This window comes from Mirounga leonina, unplaced genomic scaffold (genome assembly GCF_011800145.1).
Source record: "Mirounga leonina isolate KUSES-001 unplaced genomic scaffold, KU_Mleo_1.0 Mir_201, whole genome shotgun sequence".
In the NCBI taxonomy this organism is placed as follows: Eukaryota; Metazoa; Chordata; class Mammalia; order Carnivora; family Phocidae; genus Mirounga; species Mirounga leonina.
In genome coordinates, this window is record NW_023270504.1 from 7,331,330 (window position 1) to 7,352,959 (window position 21,630).

The window sequence follows — 21,630 nt, forward strand, 5'->3', positions numbered from 1 at the left end:
AGTGACAGGGGAAAATAAATTATTGATATTTAAAACTACCCCTTCTTCCGTGCCACTCTCCCTTCACCCCCACCCCCAGCATTCTATGGGGGGTCCATCCTGGGGAAGATTCTTGTTTTTGCTAAGCAGGTTGATGAGTGGGAGCACAGCTGGGACAAACAGGGAGGTCAAATGTGTTTAGATGAATAGACAGACCTATAGTAGGCATCTGGTATGGGGAAGATCAGCTTGAGCTTGGCTTATGAAGGGGAGGAGAATGCAGAGAAGGTAAGTGCAGGAGGATTTACTCATGAGAGTAAACGGGGAGTGGAAAGTTGAGAAAGATCTCTTAAAAGGGTATTAAGGGAACTTCACTGTGTAATGCAAACCCTCTTACATTATTTCCCTGAGAAATAAACAACTTTAGTAAAGCTACGTTCCTTTTCAATGCTTTTATGTTTTTATTAAAAATGAGAACATTTTGAGATCAGCTTTAGATGGAAAGTAGGGCTGCCCACCAAAAATGCAGTTATTTAATTCGTTTGTTCAGACATATCTCTAGAGCGCCTACAATGTGCCAGGCATTGCTATAAGCACTGACTTGTGCTGTACCCGCTGTGGTCCCGTCACTTCATATAGACGTTCTCACAGCAACTGATGAGGTGGGTATTATTTCGTTTTGGAAAAGTCTAACCAGTGTCCTTTTCTCCTTAGCTCCGTGGTTCCCAAAGTTGGATGTGCATGATAAAGTACAGAATTTCAGACCCACCCCTAGAGATTATGAGTTAGTAGTTCTCAATCCCTACTTCAAAATCAGTTGATTTTGAGACAATTTAAGTATTCTAGGAAATATTGCTTCAACTTGTCAAAAATCAAGTTTCCTAAGCCTAGATTGTTGTGGGGGTAAGTTGGATATTTCCACTAGCCAGAGGCCAGAAGTAGCAATAAACTAAAATTCTGAGAAAAATACAAAAAGGAACAAACATAGGACAAGCCTGAGGGAATGGTTGTGCAGACATCTCTTCATGTATGGTTACTGCTTAATGTTCTTTTTCCCTTAGAGATGATGTTTGTGTGTATAAGTGTCAAAAGCTGAACTAATTTTTACTTTTGCAAGTTTTGGACACTCTTAAAACAAGTATGGTATCCCAGGTCCTCCTCAGTCCTCCTCATATTATATGGAATTGGGCAGGAGTGATCTTCAAGTTCTGTTCATGATTATCTTACCCAAGAGGACAAGAAAGGCTAAGGACAGTTTCCCTTTCCTCTTATGGGTTTCCCCTTTGGTAGAGACTTAAAAGTCATCCTATGTTAGGACACCTGGGTTGCTCAGTCAGTTAAGTGTCCGACTCTTGGTTTTGACTCTGGTCATGATCTCAGGGTTGTGAGATTGAGCCCTGCGTAGGGCTCTGCACTCAGGGGGGAGTCTGCTTGAGATTCTCCCTCTCCCTCTGCCTCAGCCCCCCCCCCCCCACTCTCTCTCTCTCCAAGTAAAAAATAATCTTAAAAAAAGTCATCCTATGTTTAAGGGTTTGATAAGGAGTATCTTAATATGAACAGTAGAGCAGTTCCAAGATAATATCATGGTAGTTAGCACAATCTCACCTGAGAAATGTTTGGATTTCTATTAGTTAAAGCCCATCTGCTCAAGTTAGACAAAGCAGTTGAGCCAATAATTAGGCCACCCCACTCCTAGCTGGATCTTGGGGAAATAAATCGATGAGGGTCTCTCTTATTGGTGTAACAGCAGTGGGGGAGGTGGACCAATGAAGAGATGATTAGGAGTTGGGAGGGATGGCAAAAGTACTAAACGGACCAAACTCTGGTCATTGGGCCATACATCTATTCTGTCTGTATAAGGTCCAGAGACCCACCCCTACTTTTGGTTCTCCAAAGGACAAGAAAACTGGGATTGCAGTGGCTGAGCTGTGGTCCAGCACAGTGGTACTTAGTACTCCTGTTTTTGGTGGGCCAGGATGGACGTTAATGGATCAGCTTCTAGCTCAAACATAGCAATGGGAGAACCAGCAAGAAAATCCAGGTATAGTGGCTTAAGGTAAGAAGCATTGCTATAAAAATGTGTGGCACCCTTTTGATTACCTTGGAGCTTGTTAAAAGAACTCCAGCTGGTTCTGGTATCAGGTGGCTGTGTGCTTTAGGTAAGCCTCCCCCTAGTACCAGGGATGTGAATCCTGATTAGTTTTAAGTCCGTTCCAGGCCAGGTACTTTTGTAGGAATGGATGTATGACATAATCATGGCCAATAACATGTGGAGGTTACTTTGCTTAGAATGCTTCTAGAAAAGATCTTCCTTGATCTTAAAAAAGAGGGCGCACAAGAATTAGTTTCTAGGGACTTACATGTAGAAAGACTTGATGCTTAGAGTCTCTGTAGCCACTTAGCCCCTCTGAAAAACAAGACGAGGGACAAAGCTAACACTCCGAGGATGACAAAAGTAGTAAAACGGAAAGAACCTGTATTCTTGATGTTGTTTTTGAGATGCTAAGTTGACTACCGGGGAAACTCCCTATCTTGTGTCTTCACGTTGTATGAGATAATCATTTTCCTTATTGTTGAAGCCATCTTGACTTGCGTCTTCTGACACTTGCAGTCTAAAGTACCCCGTGACAAATCTGTCACTAGCTCCCCAAGTATTTTTCTGAGGTCTAGAAGCACATGAGGCAATTTGTCACTGAAGCATCATGCTGTGTGATGTGGGGGGAATAAAAGAGCACTGGACTTGGGTTCAAGAGCAATTTATTACCTGTGTCTGGGTAAGTCACGCTCAGCCTCATGTTCATCATTTGTAAAATGAGGGTAATTATGTTTATTTCAGAGTAGTGGTAATAACCAAAATGAATAATGTAAGTGAAAGCATTTTGTATACAAATATAAGTTCTTTTTATCAGAAGATGCTCTTGAAAAAAGATGCACTTCGTCTCCAAGTTTGCTCCAATGTCCAAATTTTCACATTCAGTGCTTTCACTGTTTTGTCTTAACAATGGCATTATTGAGACGATGTAAGTCAGGAACAGTTAGGAGCATACCTCTAGGATGAGCAGGATTCTGACTGGCCCCGTCTGAGCGTGGTGGAAAGAGTAGCATGACTGCTTATCAGTGTCTTCCACGGGACAGGACGTAATGGTACTTGGGTACCTAGGCCACTCTGATTACTAGTTTCCATGCCATTCTGAGGCATTTTCAATTTCAATTCTGCTTGCAAATTGATTTTGGGGTAGTTATGTACAAACCTGTACAACTATCTTGATTGTTTAAACATAATACAATTGAAACTTCAGATATTGCATTCTTGATGTGATATTTAAGTGTGAAGTTTGCATATATTTACAGAAGAGTCTTTCTTGGGTTTTGGATAACACCTGTCTCAAAAGTTGAATATAAAACCAAAACACCTCACCAACAGAAATAAAAAACATAGTTTTTATTCTTTTCTTACCTTCAATGAAAAAGGCCTCATGCCACCAAAACATTTTTTTGAAATTCAGTAACTAAACACAGAACTTGACAGCCCGATGATCACTTTTTCTAGACAACTGCTGAATAATTTATATTGCTTTTTAAAAAATAACTAAGAACTATTTTTATTACTTCATTTCTTCTTGAAGTGGCAATATGCCCTCACATTTTTTAAAAATCTAAAATATATCTAGGAGTCCCAAGTGTTTCGTATTTATGTTTGTTCTAAATGTTTCATTAAAACTTTTCAGAAATAAGTGCACTTCTAAAGAGAAAATAAATGTTAAATAAAGACGAGAGGAAATAGTCATGGTTATACAAAACAGTTGTTCTGAATGTTCTGAAACTTAACACCTCATAGCAAATGTGTTTAGTTGCTAGGTCCCTCTCTCCTGATTAAAATCTCAACTCATTAATTTATAGATCATCAAAAGATGGATAGCTGGTTCTTTTGCCAGTAGATATTGTTTGATTGTCTAAAGGTTGTCTACAGTAAAACATCAAAAATAAATGAAATTAAAAATATTTTTAAATTTACAGACTTACACAAAGATATACAGATGTTTTAAAAACAGAAGTAGTATGCTATTATAGAAATAAATGAGAAACCCTATCTTAAGCCTTAGCAACCAAAGGAAGTTGGGAGTTTTCCACATGTTATTTTCCATTCAACTACTAGCTTATTAAATCAGCCATTTCACTCAGAAAAGGTTGATTTATAAGAAAGTCCTTGTTTCAGATAGCACTATGCTTCAATAAATTTAAAGATTTAAACTACGTTAGTAAGAAAAGCATAAAAGAAAAATAACATAACTTGCTTTAATACAAAGTTTTTTTTAATAAAAAAGTCAAAGTCTACATTAAATCAGGAAATCAATATATCTGAATTTTACAAGCTTTCTATATACTTAGAAAAACCAAAAACACACAGTTTATAATAAAACTCTTTAATTCAAAATAGAGTCTAATTTAAAGAAAATGTCATTATGCCCAGTTGATTAGATAGGGTTTTGTCATTTAAATTAAATGGTTCACCTGAAATATGGTAAGTGTATAATAGGAAAAATTCAATCTCAAGAGTACTTTGCAAATTATCTGGCTAATTTGCATCATGAATCAAATTCTTAGCTTCCAAAGGGCAGACACAGTCTTTAATTGCTTTAAATAGGCACTTAAGAAATGCTTGTGACGAGAAGGAAACCCCAAAGATTGTGAATCACTCTGTCAACTCCAGGGAAAAATGAGACTCTAAACAAAGTAAACTTTCCAGAACTGCCCTTCCACTGCCAAGAAATCATAACTATTTCCAAGTTCTTCCTGCTAATAAAAATGAGGGAGATGAAAACCAATATGCTCTCCTCTTATTCGATTAAAAAGCAAACTTAGGTAATTCAGTTCCATTATGTGAACCCCCCCACCCCCGTCAACTTGAATTAATGACATTTTTCTATACTAGAATAATTACCATATTACAACTAGAGAATGATGCAGTTTCCTCCTATTTTACTCATTCACTATCACACTAGCAAAAGAGTCTTTTTTTTTTTTTTTTTTTAAAGAGGGGATGAGGTTGGGGTGAGAAAATCTCATAAAACTGAGCAGCAGTTACAGATTTTTTTAAAATTAGAGGGAGTTATAATTAGAAGAACCAGAGCTGGTCAAATTGAGATAACCCCAAAATTTTAATAGTTCTCTCTCCTAGATACTCAGCCACATGATCCAAATGAGAAAAATGGAGATGAACTATTAGATGAACACATAGTAAGTACCAAACAAATACTAGAAAGAATGGAAAGAAGAAGGAAAGAGAGAGAACAGTGGGGAGAAAAACCGCCAACCAACCAACCAACCAACCAGGATGGCCTTGTTGAAACATCGTGGAGCTACCTAGCGGCAGCATTTACAAAAGCTTCTGTAGATTTGCATAATGATCCTGTGCAGTTCTTCCCCATGAAGAAGAACATAGCTACAAATAAACCATCACTTTCGATTTTGATCACAGATCATGGTTATAATTGTTGTATCTTTAAAACACTCTCTATCAATTAACAGTTAAGACAAACATTAGGCCATTCTTTGATAAAGTATTGTTCCTTAACTAGTAGTTATGAAACCAAAACCTCAGAGAGTCATTTTAGAATAAAATGTTGAGCTAGAAAAGATGACTTAATTCTTCGGGAAACAGCTAAAGAATTTTATGCTGACATCATCTCCCCTATCCTCATTACAACCTCCCCCGCGCCCGCCCCCGCCCCCCGCCTGCATTTACTTCCTTAATTCCACGAACGTCAACCACAGTGATGTAGCTGAACATGAACAATATTGCCCTTGAATAAGCTGACCTCTATCAAAGATCTGTCGTGTCTGAATATGGCATTCCCACAGGAAAGGAAAATTCTCCTCAATTGTGAACATCCACTCTGTTCAGGATCTTTGGTACATTTGGAGTGTAAGAAAATAATGGCACAATAATACAAGTACTACCAAAGGAAAAATTTTCACCAAAAGAAAGAAAAGTTAACCGGCCATGATATGTAACAACTTTCTAGAAAACCAAAGTAGATAGCTCTTTGTTCTCTACAAGTCCATTTCCATGATCAGAAGTTTGACATTTAAAAAAATAGTTTAATAAAAATACACCAGTTCTACAAGCAGCCGTCATGGTCATTTCTTAAATTCAACTCACCATAATCAAATCAAAATAATGCCATGTCCTCTTGTTAAAAAAGAAGTCCTTTTGTCACAAGAAAAGCAACTTTACATTTTATATAATACAGTACATCTCCCTATGAGTATACAGACTACGTATATAAAGGTCATCAGTATCTCTGAATGCAAAGTAAATATATTAGTGGAGTGCTTGAGTGAAGGTGTTAAACTTCCTCCTTATTATAAACTTGTCACTCCTGACTGTGCAGTTGGTGAAATACCATGATGATAAAGTCTATTTTTTAAATAACCAGTGTATTTCCTTTTTAAAATTTCTTAAAACCATTACAGAAATTGTCTTCATGTCTATTCATTCTATAGATGTCCAAACCAGTAGGGCAAGTGTTCCAACACCGACTATGGAAGATGGCTTTTTTGGATTATCTAGACCCATAAGACTTGCAGTAAGACAGCGATACTGCAGTGTGACCTACAGGTTAGCCTATGTTGCTTTAAATGATATGTTTCTCCTGAACTGACCAGAGGTGTTACAGTACACACAGGCAGAATGGACCTTAATACGCATGTAGGCAGTGCAGTTACAAAGGGATGTACGTCTCTTTTATTCCAGTACCTTCGTATAATAAAGTTAACAAAAATAATAAAATATTAAAAAAAAAAAGCCAGCTGGCACTGCCAACCAATTCCTGTAGTAGTCTTAGAAATCCTAATCCTGTAGAATTTCCTCTTGTAGTCGTAAGCACCACCGTCTTCGGGAGTGTTTCAGTGTATTGTTATCTACGCCAAGCAAGCCTGGTGATGCAGCTACCTGAGTTCTCTTGGTTGTGGGCGAACGTGATCTTTATTCATAATTTTCCAGCTTTCATGTAGGTGGGGATAGAGCCACGCTGAGTCAACCCTTCGAACCTTTTATAGGTATAATTGAGAAAAACCCAGTCTTTGGATTTGTAGTCCGGTTCTGTGGTGTTTGGCACTAGAAAGATAGGAAAATTAACCAAGAGCAAAGGAATTTCATTAGTGAACATGTCGGCATCTTTACAGACTGTGAATTGTGTTAGCTGTAGAGGATCTTACCTGGTTGTAAAATATCAGATTCGGGAAAGTCATCGAAATTTGAAGTATCATCAATGCTTTTGATTTCTATAGGGATTGCTGCTGGCCTCTCCCTATAAAAAAAAGGGTTGAGTAGTAGCATGGTAAATTTTCTTGAACTCTTTAATTTTCCAAAAATAATTCTACTTGCAAATTCTGCTTGCTGTGCTATAGATATTAGAGGAGCCAAGGAAATTTATTGTGGACTTGAAGACTGTTAAGTGGATGTCATGGTTGACTATAATATTTTATGAAAACAAGACCATTTACTTGGAATTTTTATTTCTTTGTACCCAGACTTTTTCATGCTGTTTTGTTTAAAGGGCAAAAATAAGAGCTAATGAAAGGGAAAGTAGAATAGAAGAGATTTTGTTCAAACAATTTTATAATTACATAATGTATGCTGACTATTGTGGGCACTGGATCCTAGCTAAGTAATTCAGGAATAGAATTCTTCTACTAGAGGATCCATAAATTAAAAGTCATTTGGGGGGCGTCTGGCTGGCTCAGACGACAGTACAGCATTTGACTCTTGGTCTCAGGGTCATGAGTTCGAGCCCCACACTGGGTGTAGAGATTACTTTAAAAAACAAAGACACTCGGGCGCCTGGGTGGCTCAGTTGGTTAAGTGACTGCCTTTGGCTCAGGTCATGATCCCGGAGTCCCGGGATCGAGTCCCGCATCGGGCTCCCTACTCAGTGAGGAGCCTGCTTCTCCCTCTGACCCTCCCCCACTCATGTACTCTCTCTCTCTCATTCTCGCTCTCTCAAATAAATAAATAAATCTTTAAAATAAATAAATAAATAAATAAAAATAAAAAACAAAGACACTTGAAAAACAAAAAACCCTTTGGGAAATTAAGGAGTGCAAAGGACTACACATTTGCAATGAAATTTAAATCCAAAATCTTCTGTCATATAAATTTTAAGGCAATCAGGGAAATTAGGTTAAAAAAATCAGTCATGAAAATACCTTATCATGCTAAAAATGTTTAAAAATAGAAATAGCTAAAAGAAGCTATCCATTTTTATTGCTTCTATTTTTTTCACAAATACACTTAACTGGATGTATTAGGTGACAAGTGAACAAAGCCTGTTATCTAAAAGCCTGAGTATTTTTCCCAGAATCATTCCAACTTATTTATACTTAATGTGGTAACTTAATAAATTTATATTACTTTAGTGACAAGAACCATAGACTCTGGTGTCCTAAGATGGAATCTCCTGTCATTAACTAGCAGCATGACCTGAGGCAGGCTAGTCCCTGCTCTGCGACTGTTCCCTTACTATCAAAGCAAGAGATTGCACTAGTGGGCTCTAAGCGTCCTTCCAACTCTAAGCGGGGAATCGTCGTTCCGTTCAATGAGATGAGGTATGTCCCGCATAATGCGGCATAGCAGTTAAGAACCAGGACACCCAGGGGTCCAATTCTAGTGAGAAATTCCAGCTAGATTATTTACTAGCTGTGGCATTGTAGGCAAATTACTTCTCTGTGCTTTAGCTTCCTCATTTGTAAAAGAGACATCATAATGGTACCTATTTTTTAAGGTGTATTATGAGGATGAGAGAAAAAATGCACATAAAGCCCTTAGAACAGTGCTGGACATATAATAAGTGGTCAAAAAAAAATGAGTTACTATTACAACAGGTCGAGTGCCTGGCACACAGTGGGAGTTCCAGTGAAGACCTGCGTGGAGCAAGTGACTCCTTAGCTGTCTCAAAGGATAATGAACAGGAGCTGGCCCGGCGGGGCGGGAGTGGGGACAGCAAGGAGCAGGGAGAGAAGAGCGTTTCAGGCAGAATGAAGAGCAAATGGCAAAGCCCTGAGGTGGGAGGAGTGGGAAAGACCATATAAGATGCCACTGGGGCAGATGAGGGAAGAGCCACACCCCACAGTCCTGAAAGCAGCTACGCTGCCTTAATTATATTCTAAGTACAAAGGGAAGGAAGAAAACAGCATGATTGGTTTTATGTTTCAGTACTGTCACAGATCTACTGAAGGTACTTTGGCCACAAACTGAATAAAGGCCAATGCTTACAAGTAACAACTACAGGCAAATTCTTAAAAGTTACTTGCATCATTTCCCTTTTCCCACAGTGTTTAAAAAAGGGACTGTGTCTTCTTATAACTTTATAAAGAAGATGGTATATGACAGAGAGGAACAGTATACAGTATGATAGAATAGGACAAAAATGAGGGCTTATCGTAACAGTGTTACTTCTTGTATTTAGCAGAATCAGAGACAAATTAATTGCTAAACGTAGTAAAAAACAAACGTTTTTACTTAAATCTCTCCCATTCGAAGCCTATGAGCGTACCTGATGTGCCCCCAGTCTACACCTTCAAAAAAAGGATGACCTTTTATTTCTTCTACTCCACTATTTCCAATTCTGTTTTCAGAATCAATACAAAATCTAGAAAATGGAAACAGAGAAATGATCATATGCAAATTACACCTAAAGTACCCTATTTGCATTTTTTTTCAAACATTTCATTTTTTTCTCTGTTTACCAAAGTCAGCTCTGTTTCTTGTGGGAAATGTGGGAGAGAACAGAAATCCTCTGTAATTGCACTGGACAGGGAGAACCACTGTAAACAGTTTTAAGCCATTTCCTTTTAGTCTTTTATTGCAATTTTTAAAATACATGTTAGTACAGTAGTTACTGTTTTAGGGCGATTCTTGTCATTTAATATACTGAGAAAACTTCCCAAAGTCATTGTATATTTTTCTATAACTTCATATTCTAGAATTTGCATGTGGAAATATTACAGTTTATTTAGCCAGTCCACTCTTGTTGAACACTTAGCTTTCAACTGTTCATTACTAAAAACATATCATGATAAACATATTCTCCCTATATCTTTACACACATCTAATTATCTGCATAAGAAAATTCCTAGAATTACTGGGTCAAAGGTCATATACAGTTTAAAGATTTTTGATAATATGCCATCAATTAGCTATTCTCATAGGTTGTCCCAATTTATATTCCTTACCAAACTTCATCTTAGTTGAGAAACAAAATGAAATCCTTTGCTTAGAAACAATTTCATATATAGACTTGTGATATGAACTGCTACTAACAATTTATTTTCCCTTTTCCCTTTAATGAAATAGGGTCATTGCGTACCAACAGGAGTGACCTTTGAAATGATACAAGACACCTTTCCTCTTCTTAACTCTTTCTTTTTTTTTACTGCATGTTTCCTTTTAATTGTTTGCAGTTTTTAAAAAACACATTTTCTTTATTGATCTCTTTGACTGTATAGATCAGTGGTGGTCCTTTTCCTCCCACGAGAGTAAAATGGGCAGTTCGATCTTTTTAGATACCTGTGAAATTTTAAAATACCATAAACTCCTCTAGGGATTTAACCACTAACCTAAGAATTAAGTCCTTGGCTTTCTCAGATATAGGTACCTCTGGAGGAAATACCAAAGTTTCTTTCCAGTTCATCACTTTTCTGTATGTTTCTTGAGGAGTTTCAGAGCAGAAAGGCGGATATCCTGCATATGCGAGAAAACACAAGTTTTATCATCTTTAATAATCAAATATACTCTACCTACTGTCTATGTGCCATAGGAAAAGAAAATTAGCTGGAAGTGTTCTATTCAACAATAAAAAATGTCACCATTCATCAATTTATAATAAAATTGCTAATAAAGGCAATAAAATAAAGGATTCAAAGCATCACCCCCTTTATCCGAAAGACCATGTAGATACAACTTTGACACTCTGGGAGTTCTGGTTAAATGCCCTTTTCCTGAATCTCTACAGAGCTCACTGGTATTTATCACTGTTGACAGTGGGGGATGTCAAAAAGTTCAGTCATTTTAGCCCATGATATCTGTAATATGTTCAATCAGTGGCACTCACAGAAATTTATATAGTATGTACATAAACAAATGATAAGACATACCTATTAGCATTTCATACATAATCACTCCCAAAGACCACCAGTCACACAATTTGTTGTAACCAGTCTGCATGAATACTTCTGGAGCAATGTAATCTGGTGTCCCAACTGTGGAATATGCCTGCAAAGGAAGAGCTTATCAAACCAGCATTCTTAAATATATGTTTGAAAGATCTGAGTATGGCTCACTACTGGAAAAAGCAATAAATACAGCAGTTAAATTTTCATTCAATACTTGTTTTGCATGTTTACCATGTAGAGAGCTTAGTGACAGGTACCAAGTCAGATAATATGTTATTTAAGATACGATTTCTGTGGGCGCCTGGGTGGCTCAGACGGTTAAGCGTCTGCCTTCGGCTCAGGTCATGATCCCAGAGTCCTGGGATCGAGTCCCGCATCGGGCTCCCTGGGAGCCGCCTTCTCCCTCTGCTTCTCTCTCTCTCTCTCTCTGTCTCTCATGAATAAATAAATAAAATCTTAAAAAAAAAAAAAAAGATACGATTTCTGACCCCTGCCCAAGAAGCTCAACTAAATTATTTATATATTTAGCCCTAAGTCCTGTGAAAATTAATAAAAGGACAGCTCACTAACGTGGACTTGGGATGCTAGAAGGGGGAGCTATACTTCTGTACTACTCGCTGTCAGTTACAGGAGGGACTGTCAATTACAGACCCCATCAGAGGAATCATCAACAGGGAAAGAATCACCAATTATGGGCCCCAACAGGGAAAGATACACACTGCATCTCCTATGAGAAAGCAACTACCCTGCAACTCAGCCAAGGAGAGACCTTCACCACCCTCAACTCTTGCTTTTCTCCAATGGACTTTTGCTCAAAACAGCTCCTTTCAAATCCTCCTTCTTCTCTTAAAATACCATTTTTCTTCTTTTTTGTTGGAGTTGCCAATGGTTTTGCCACAGCTTGCCTGTCCCAAATTGCAATTCTCTGTTATTCCCGAATAAACCCATTTTTGCTGGTAAAAGAATTGTTTTATTTTTAAGGTTAACAATCCCATTTCAAAAAGAATAAAGAGGTTGAACCCAGTGGGCCTGAGTCCACCACTCACAACTGATATGTTCTCGGGCAAGTGACTCAACCCATCTGAGCCTCAGCTTCTGCTTACAGAAAACTGGAGTAATAATACAGTCCTAACACAGTTGATAGGAGGATGAAACAAGAAAAGGAATGTGGTTTGGAAACTACAAGCTACTATATATAAACATCAGGTATTTTCATTATAAACCTAATTCCAGGGCACTGCTTATCCATTAGAAAGCAATGGAGTGTTTCATTCTTAATTCATATAAAATCTTACAAAAATGATTTCTTTAAGGCAGTAGTTCTCAATTAAGGGCAGTATGCTAGGGACCACTTGAAAATGAGTGCCAGCAGATTTTCTCATTTCAAGGACCTGAGGGGTGGGGGTGGGAGGTTGCTGATTGGCATTTAGTTGGGGGGGGGGCGGATACAAGATCTAAAGGATTTCCTACCCAAAATACTAAGAGTCCCCTCTACTTCACCCTTGGTAAATAAACATTGATAGAAGTCATGATAATGTCCACAAGAATATAAAACATGACAGCAGTAATCACCTGTGAGTACTCTGTAAGTCGAATTCCCACCATATTTTTAAGCAGTATTCATTTTTCCCCTTAAAAGTAGGAAATACTGCAATTCTTCTCTCAGTGGTAAAATCTGATCTGAAAATGGCACATTTAAAAGTAGAAGGAAGTTTCTGTCATTAATTCATAGCTCCACAGTTTTAAAACTCTTTTTTTTTTTTTTTAACTTTTAAAAACACTGAAATGTTTTACAAGCACAGGAAGCTTGCAGTTAATTACTTGGGCCATTGACAGAATGAGTTCGACCATGCAAAGGTCTTATTATCTGGTTGGAGAGGGTATCAGACTATCTTTCAGTCTATTTACCTCACCAATACTCAGAGGGAATGCTGAATTAATTTCCCTTTCATCACTTGGTTGAATTTAACAAGTATTTATAGAGTGTCTGAATGTACCGGGCTGTACAAGAGATCAGGAAAACAGTCAAAAGGCACATTCCGAACCCTGAGAATGTTCGTGGACCTAGTTAATAGGCTAAAGGGAAGAGGAAAAGGGGCAAACAATTCTTATATTCACTAAGTAATAAAGGAGAAATAGTGTGGGGCAAAAGTAGTTTTATCCCACTGTCATCAAAAAGAGTAGTTAAGTTTATCTGTGGTAAAGTCTGCTTTCTAATTTTATTTCATCTGTTTTATCTGTTAACATGCCAAACTTCCTATTTACTTTGTCCATGAAGAAGTTCTTAGAAACACACAACCACTTTACTTATGCTGACTGGCGTTTGTTGTTTCAGAACAAGTATGAAAAATGGAACACACAAGGCATTCACTACAATCACACTCATCTCAGTGAGTTTTATATTGTGCTAATTACTAGTAGACAGATTACTCAATCATAGGTATGAGCCATAAAATGCTATAAAGTTAAATCATAAAGTAAAAATCAGCATTTACTTTCCAGGCAAGGAAATGTTACAGAGAAACTAAAAGAACTATGTGATCCAGGAAGCAGCTTTATCATTGCTACAAAGTAAGTACTAATCATTGTGAAGATAGGAAATGATCAAGCAAAACCCACTGAAATTTTAGAACCAGGGCAACCTTTCTTAAAGACATGGCTAACTTACCAGCTGTCTCCTGTTCTTCTTCCATGTTTCTGCTTTTCTCTTTGAGTTCATGTTCTGAAATGCTAATTTCAATAAGAGAGAATTGTAATCATGAGGGAAAAAACTCCACCAAAAAACAAATTCACAAATATACATGTAAATACATTGGTTTAAGGAGTGAGGAGAGGAGGAGAACTTTCAGTGCTCAACAATACTGAATTAAATCAGCTACACTATGTTACCCAGGGAAAAAAAAATCAGACTTACAGAAGTCACTCGGCGGGTTGTGTGTAAGGTTTCTATAGAATTCAGTCCTATGAGCTTTCTTTAATCCCGTGCATAAACCAAAATCAGATAATTTTACATGACCCTAAAAAAAAAAAAATCCAGTAAAATCAAGAGATTATATTAACTTTGAAACAAAAGCCTTATCTTCTTTTAAAAGCAATCATAAAAAACTCTTAGCATTATAAGAATTCTTACAGGTGATAAGTAAAATTATAAATATTTGACGACGACGATTTTTACAAGTAGAAAATGGAAGAAGATAAATACAGCCATCCTCCCTTGATGTCAGTTCACTCGAGTCTTCTCTCATCACATCATTCTATGACATCACGTAGTTGAGCAATAATATGAATGGTAGTTGCCCATTCAATCACAAAATCAGCTCCATTACTCCATAAAAGAATCAGCAACCCAATAATTCACCAGTTTCTTCACATACCTTGGCGTCCAGTAAAAGGTTGTCTGGTTTAATATCCCGATGGATGAAACCCAACTGGTGGATTGCATCTATTGCTAGAACAGTCTCTGAAATGTAGAACTGTGTCTCCTCTTCTGTCAAGGTATCTTTCTTCATTAGCAATGTCATCATGTCACCTACATAAGGGAAACCAAGTATCATGTATTAGAAACACCTCAAGCTTCCTCTGTATCTGTACAACCTATGCCTGATTTTTGCATTGTACGACCCACCCAGTACACTTCCAACCGTCTCTGGAGCCAAGTAAAAAAAGTGTCATTGCATTAGCAGAAGTTTCACGACATTTAATGACTTTTAAGGTAGAAAGCAGGTGATAATGAAGTAATATCCACCACTCAACATCCCGACTAAGTTACCGAGGAAAATATGCTGAACTGAGAAAATGAATCAGAGTAAGCACGCCTGGAAATGGGATATAGTCTTTCAAATTCAAGTTTCAAAAATGTTCAGAGCTCTTCAGTCCATCAAAAACAAAACATTATCCCACTACAAGATATTCTTTTACTTTCAAGGAATTTTTTCTTTAAAAACAGGCAAAGAATAAACAATGGAGTCCATCAAAAATAAAACATTATCCCACTAAAAGATATTCTTTTACTTTCAAGAAATTTTTTCTTTAAAAACAGGCAAAGAATAAACAATGGAGTCCATCAAAAATAAAACATTATCCCACTAAAAGATATTCTTTTACTTTCAAGGAATTTTTTCTTTAAAAAGGGGCAAAGAATAAACAATGGTGAACTTACAACTCAGAGCTGACAACTGTTAGTATTTTTTATGATACTTCGAGTCTTAAAAAAAAGACATGTAAAGGTGTTCTTTGTCCTCTATCCCATTTTATTCCCCCTTCCCTTTTTGCTGAGTAACCATTATCATGGACTTGGTTTGGTGGGTACCCTTCTAGCTTATTTTTAAAATATGTTTTCATATACATCTATCTTAATCTATGAAATTACAGTCTTTCAAAATTTTTTAAAATTCCATAAATGATATCAACTGTACATATAATTCCACAGCTTGCTTTCTTACTCCACTGTTTCTGAGCTCTTCTTATTGAAATGGATAGAGCTCCTGACTTTTAACTGCTGTAAAATATTTCAGCACATAATTATGCCACATTTTATTTATCCATTCTACTGATGGACACTTATCTTGCTTGCAGTTTTTCACTATCACAACAATGCTTCAGTGGTCTCGCAGGTCTCTTGTGCATGTGTCTGGGAGAATCTCTGGGGAATACACTAGTTGTAAAATTGCTGGATTGTAGGACGCATGCACTTTCAACTTCACTGGTATCTATGAATTGCTCTCTGTAAGAGTTAGAGATTAATTTAGATACAAGAGAGGCCAGTTTCTCCCACAGCCTCATCAGACTCTTAATGTTCTTACTAATCAGTTATGTGTGGTAGCTCATTTTTGTTTTAATTTGCATTTCCCTGAATATGAACAGAGTTGAACATTTTCCTATGTATTTATAGACCTGCTAGAGTTTCTCTTCTATATATTGTCTATCATTTGCCCATTGGGTTGTCTTTCTCTTTAGTGACTTATTGTTCCTAACTCTAGACCTGCAACAATCTAACTAATTATACCCTGTAAACCCAAACTGGTAGTATTTAAAATGTGCATTTATTATTCCTTCAAAATAATCTGATTTGTGGTGAAAATTAGCATTATTATGGGAGGGACTACGGAAAACCATGACTGCTAGGAATAGGACAGTAAACCTAACAAACAGGATAATAATTACATATAAAGATGTGCTTGTGTTCAGTCTGTCATTGCTATTACGTTTGTTTTTACCTCCAGGGAGAAACTCCATGATCAGATAAAGGTTCCTCTTATCTTGAAAACTGTAAAACATCTTCACCACCCAGGCACCATCTGCTTCTACCAAAATATCTCTTTCTGCTCGGATATGGGCCACCTAGATGAATGTATTTTGAAAAAAATAATTGCAACACATTACACATTTTTTCAAGTTTACCTCTTACCATCCAATTCCGTAACAGTCATGAAGGAAAGGGGGAGTTCTAGAAAAGATTTGAAATATATACGCATGTTCAGATCCTCATTATATATGGAGAACCTCAGGAAATGGTGTATTTTAGAGTTTATCTTTAGGCCTGAAAAGGTGGGATCTACAGGTACATTACAGAAAGCTGAGGCCTCTGAAGTAGAAAAATGCTTAGTCCAAAAACTTTCCAACCAGAATCCTTATTTGCCAAGGATCCTGGCTTTGTTATATAAATTTCAGCCCCTGGTCTTTTTTTTTAAGGTTTATTTATTTATTTATTTGAGAGAGAAAGAGAGAAAGAGCAAGCAGGGGGAGGAGCAGATGGGGAAGGAGAAGGGGGAAGGAATCTCAAGCAGACTCTGTGCTGAGCTCAGGGCCTGATGCGGGGTCAGATCTCATGACCCTGAGATCATGATCCTGAGATCAAGATCTGAGTCAAAACCAAGAGTCGAACACTTAACTGACTGAACCACCCAGGTGCCCCTGGCCTGACTTTTGAAAGTTAAAAGTAATAAGATCACCACATCAAAAACTAATGATGTATTGTATGGTGACTAACATAACATAATAAAATTTAAAAAAAAAAAGTAATAAGCAATGCCTTAACAGGTTGGTATGACAAAGTCAGGGTCCTTAGCAAACTGTTTTTAAGTGCTATTAGTTAAAAAAAAAGGGGCCTTATGTGGTTTTTAAACATTTGGGTTTTTTTTAACAAGTAGAAACATTTATAATAACTTTGTATTATCTTGTCAATTATAATAACTATATTATTTTGTTAAATATAAGGCCTCTATAATATCTATTAACATGATCTACAGCAAATTAGTGTAACTTCTGGGGGTTTTGCTGCTGACTTGTCAGACATACAATTATACTAGGGATACTTTTATATGAACATTTTATAGACTGGAAAATTTTACAAACTGAGTAATTTATCGGGTTGGTATAATCAATTTTCAGATGTTTTGCATTAATATATTTATATATGTTCTCTTCAAAGATTAACAATAATATTTGATTTTATCCTTTTGCTGTTCTCATTGTGCATCATTATGAACTCTGGCCCAAAGCACATGAGAACCCAGATTTCCTAAGCCTTTTCATGGTAATGAAATATGATCTGCTTAAAATGTCATATTCGGGATTACTGTATTTATTACCTGGTACAATAAATGCTCTGAGATCAAAGCACAGGAAAAACAGTTGAAAACTAAGAACTTGCTTTTGGGCATGAAAAAACCTCAGAATCTCTCTGGATCTGTTTCATAAAGTGAACAATGGTATCAAAATTCCTACCTATTGCCTTCAACAAAGCATTTTAAGATTAGTAAAGGAAAAACCTTAAGCCTTTGATGTTGCATCTGCTGCTGTCAGGAAAAACTATGTCATCAACTTGACTTGATTGTTTTTAAATATCTTGAAGTCAGATTACAGGATGTTTTCAAAATGGGCCCATGTTTTCAAAGAATAGGAAGTTATCACACATAGTAATCTGGTACCACAATATCAGGGAGATAAACTGCTACTTTGTGCACTGGTTAGTATTAAAATAAATGTAATAAACACTTCACATAATGACATATTAGAATTGAGTGGGAAAAGGTTTTCTAAAATGAAATTCAATGGTAGCAAACGCAAATTAATTTATATAGGGGGGAAAACAATAACAAAACGCAAAACAGACTTGATGTTTGGGCTCCAGTGAGATTTTCCCTGCATAGGAACGAACAGTGGTCAGAAACTCTTCAACTTCTGGGAAAATATTCTAGATCAGTGCTGTCCAACAGAAATACAATGCAAGCCACAAATGTAATTTAAAGTTCTCTAGTAGCCACATAAAAAGTAAAAAGAAACAGATGAAATATTTTTAATTATATATAGTTTATCATTTCAGTACATAATGAATATAAGAATTACTGAGATTTTTTTTTGTACAAAGTCTTCAAAATTTGGTATATATTTGCCATTTACAGCTTATCTCAATTCAGACTAGCTACACTCAAGTGCCTGGTAGCCACATGTTGGCTAGTAAGATGAAGACTATAGCTGGAACTAACTGCTCCTTTTGTCCCTCCTCCAAAACCCTATCCAGGACTAATCCCATATGGCTTAGTTAGATACTGTTTATCTCTTTGTCTCTGAGGCTCTACATCTTGACCCAGACCTTTATTCTTATCATTATCTGTAATTCTCTAATACAATTCAATACCTTGACCTTCCTTGAGTTCCAAACCAACCTCTTCCCTCTGGAATCAGTGTGTCTTCAAAAAAGTCCCATATCGTCTCACCTCTGGACGGTTCTTTCACCTTGTCATTCTAACTGAAACCAGGCTGTTGACAGTTCTGTCTTCCCGCACAGTGAGTTCTCAAGAATGACCTGCTCTACTCTCATGCCTTACTTGGCGAGGGGGCAGGTTTCCTGCTCATTCTTCTGCTGCTTCTGTACCATTGTGACCCTCTCCTTCTCTGCAGCTCTTTTGAAGTACACACTGTGCAACTCCATCAGCCACCATCTATCCTCATGGCTACCATTTAGAGAGCTCCTGGGTCATCCCTCTCACTCATTCATGACTTCAGCTCCTGGCTCACCAACTTCTTTTCTAGCTTCTCCACTCATGGATAGATTTCAACATCCATAAGGTGAGCCATCAAATGCCCTATCTACTGACTTCTTCCCCATCTTCAATGATCTCTTCCGCCACTGCACCTCAGCCACCCATGGTAATCGTCTTGGCCTTCTCATCACCAATAACTGTACCCTCTCTAAAGTCTCCATTTTGAGGAACTCTCTTTCTACCTTTTATCCTTCCAGATCTCTTATTCTTGTATTTCAATCTTCCTTTCATGGATTCTACAACTTTTTCTCTTTTGCTCTCCTCACAACCTCATTTCTTTTTCTACCCAGCCTAGATTCCATCATTCTGATCACTCTTTTTGCAAACACTCTGAACTCTCTTGTCCCCTTCCTCCATTGTATTTGCCTGGCAAAACACCAACCCTAATTAGACTCAAATTTCGGTCTATTCTCTATCTACCCCAGAGCAACTAAGTATTACTACAGAAAGGTCACCCAACTATGCCAACAGGTTTCACTGTACATTCAGGATTGCAAATCTCAGTGGGCATTCAACTGTGTTTCTGCAGCAAGTCTGCTTTCCCACCCTTTAAGTCAATAGTTGGGACTATTTCACAAATTCTCTCTCTATACACCTCCAGCAAGCCAGCTTGTCCCTCTCTACTCTGAGATGATGACCTCACTTATTTGCACGCAGGCACGAACTTGGCACTTGACGCTACCAGATCAACCACCCTGCATTTGTTCCCACTTTCTCTGCCTCTCCTTCCTGTTTTAATGGATAGGTACAGTCCACTCCTCTCAAAGATCAACTCTTCTGTCTTCCAGGGTATTCCTATAGTTATCCGTCCCCTCTCTCCTGCATCTTCAATTTTTCTTTCTAATGGATTCTTCTAATCAGCATCAAAACATTTGTCTTAAAAAAAAAAAAAAAAAGAAAAGAAATCCTTTTTTTACCCTAAGTCTCACTTTACAAATCTGTTCTTTGGGGGAAAAAAACACAAACAAACAAACAATCTGTTCTTTGTTCTACCTCACATGGAAGATTTAGCTGCACTCACATTCCCTACTTTTGCTTCCCATTTTCTTTCTCACCATTTCAGTTAGGCTTCTGCCCTGCAATCCACTGGAAATGTCCTTGCCAAATTATTAAAAAATCTCCATATTGTGACATCCACTGGTTTGTCTTCCTCTTGTACTCTCTTAGCAGCATTCCACATAGTTGACCACCTACCTCCTCCTTTAAGCACTCTCTTCTCTTGGCTTCCATGACACCATGTTCTCCCAGTTTTCCCCTACCGGATTAGATGTTCCCTCTTGGTTCCCTTTGCTGGTTTCTTTTCTGCCTATTGTTCCCTAGGGCTTGGATCCAGGCCCTCTTTCCTTCTCTACTATATTTGTTTTCTAGGCAATTTCATCTTGCCCCAATATATGATCAATATATTGGTGGCTTCCAAATTATATTTCTAGTGAAACTTCTCTCCAGATTCCAGCCAATTGTGAACTTAATATCTTTTCCTGGATCTAACAGGCAACTCAAACTTAATATACCACAAAGAGAACCCTTCATTCCCACTATCTCCAAATCTGTTCTTTCTTCAGTCTCTTCTAAATCAGAAAACAACACCATAATGTGTCCCATTCCTAAATGAAACTCTAGGTAGTATCCTGATTCTTCCATTTTCCCCTCACTATCCTTACCCATCCTCTCATCCCCCAGTATACGGGACATCACAGAAAATCCTGCTGGCTCTCCCACTAAAACATATACTTAATCTGACTTTTCTTCAGCTTCTCTGCTCTAAGCCACAATCACATCCTGGCTGGAATTGGTACACCAGTCTCTCAGTTGGCTTCTCTGCTTCACCTCTTGTTTCCTCCATCAGCAAGCAAAGGGACTAATTCATCTTTGTAAAACAACAATCAGACATACCGTTCCCCCTCAAACAAGAGCGTCCTCCCATTGCATTTAGAATAAAACCCAAACGCTCTACCTTGGCCTTTAGAGCTCTGGGATCTGATCCTTGCCTACCTCTCCCACCATTCTTCTTGCACTGAATTCTAGCCACAATGGCTTCTTTCTCGTTAAGCGGGCCAAGATTATTCTTGCCTCAGGACCTCTGCATTTGCTGCCTGGATATTTGTTCTACCTGATCTTTATCTGTCATTCTTTCTCATTATTTAGTCTTTCATCAAATATTCTCTCTTCAGAGAAACATTCCCTGATCTAATTCTTCCTCTTAAACCCAGATCATCTGCATCAATTTATCCTTTTGTAAAAAGTTTCTTTGTAGTCTTTCTCAATCATGACTATTTGCTGCCTGCCTATTTCCCCACTTCTAGAAAAAAATAAGGATCAGGTTTGTACTGTTAATCCCATCTATGTGTTAACCTAGAACACCACAGGCCCATTTGGCACATCATAGGCCCCCAGTAAATACTTGTTGAATGCATGAAATAGAAATAAAGTG

General features: G+C 37.5%; 1 protein-coding gene across 1 annotated transcript in view; it reads right to left on the reverse strand.

The window, feature by feature from the left end:
• Window positions 1-4,270: 4,270 nt before the first annotated feature.
• Window positions 4,271-21,630, reverse strand: part of STK38L (serine/threonine kinase 38 like) — an 82,818-nt gene continuing 65,458 nt past the window's right edge. The window contains exons 6-14 of the mRNA XM_035028019.1: window positions 16,371-16,494; window positions 14,529-14,683; window positions 14,069-14,171; window positions 13,823-13,884; window positions 11,137-11,254; window positions 10,600-10,723; window positions 9,537-9,632; window positions 7,201-7,292; window positions 4,271-7,099 (exon numbers count right to left, since the gene is read on the reverse strand). Of these exons, the coding sequence (XP_034883910.1) occupies window positions 6,972-7,099; window positions 7,201-7,292; window positions 9,537-9,632; window positions 10,600-10,723; window positions 11,137-11,254; window positions 13,823-13,884; window positions 14,069-14,171; window positions 14,529-14,683; window positions 16,371-16,494 (1,002 nt within the window). The 3' untranslated portion in view covers window positions 4,271-6,971. The remainder of the gene's footprint in view (window positions 7,100-7,200; window positions 7,293-9,536; window positions 9,633-10,599; window positions 10,724-11,136; window positions 11,255-13,822; window positions 13,885-14,068; window positions 14,172-14,528; window positions 14,684-16,370; window positions 16,495-21,630) is intronic.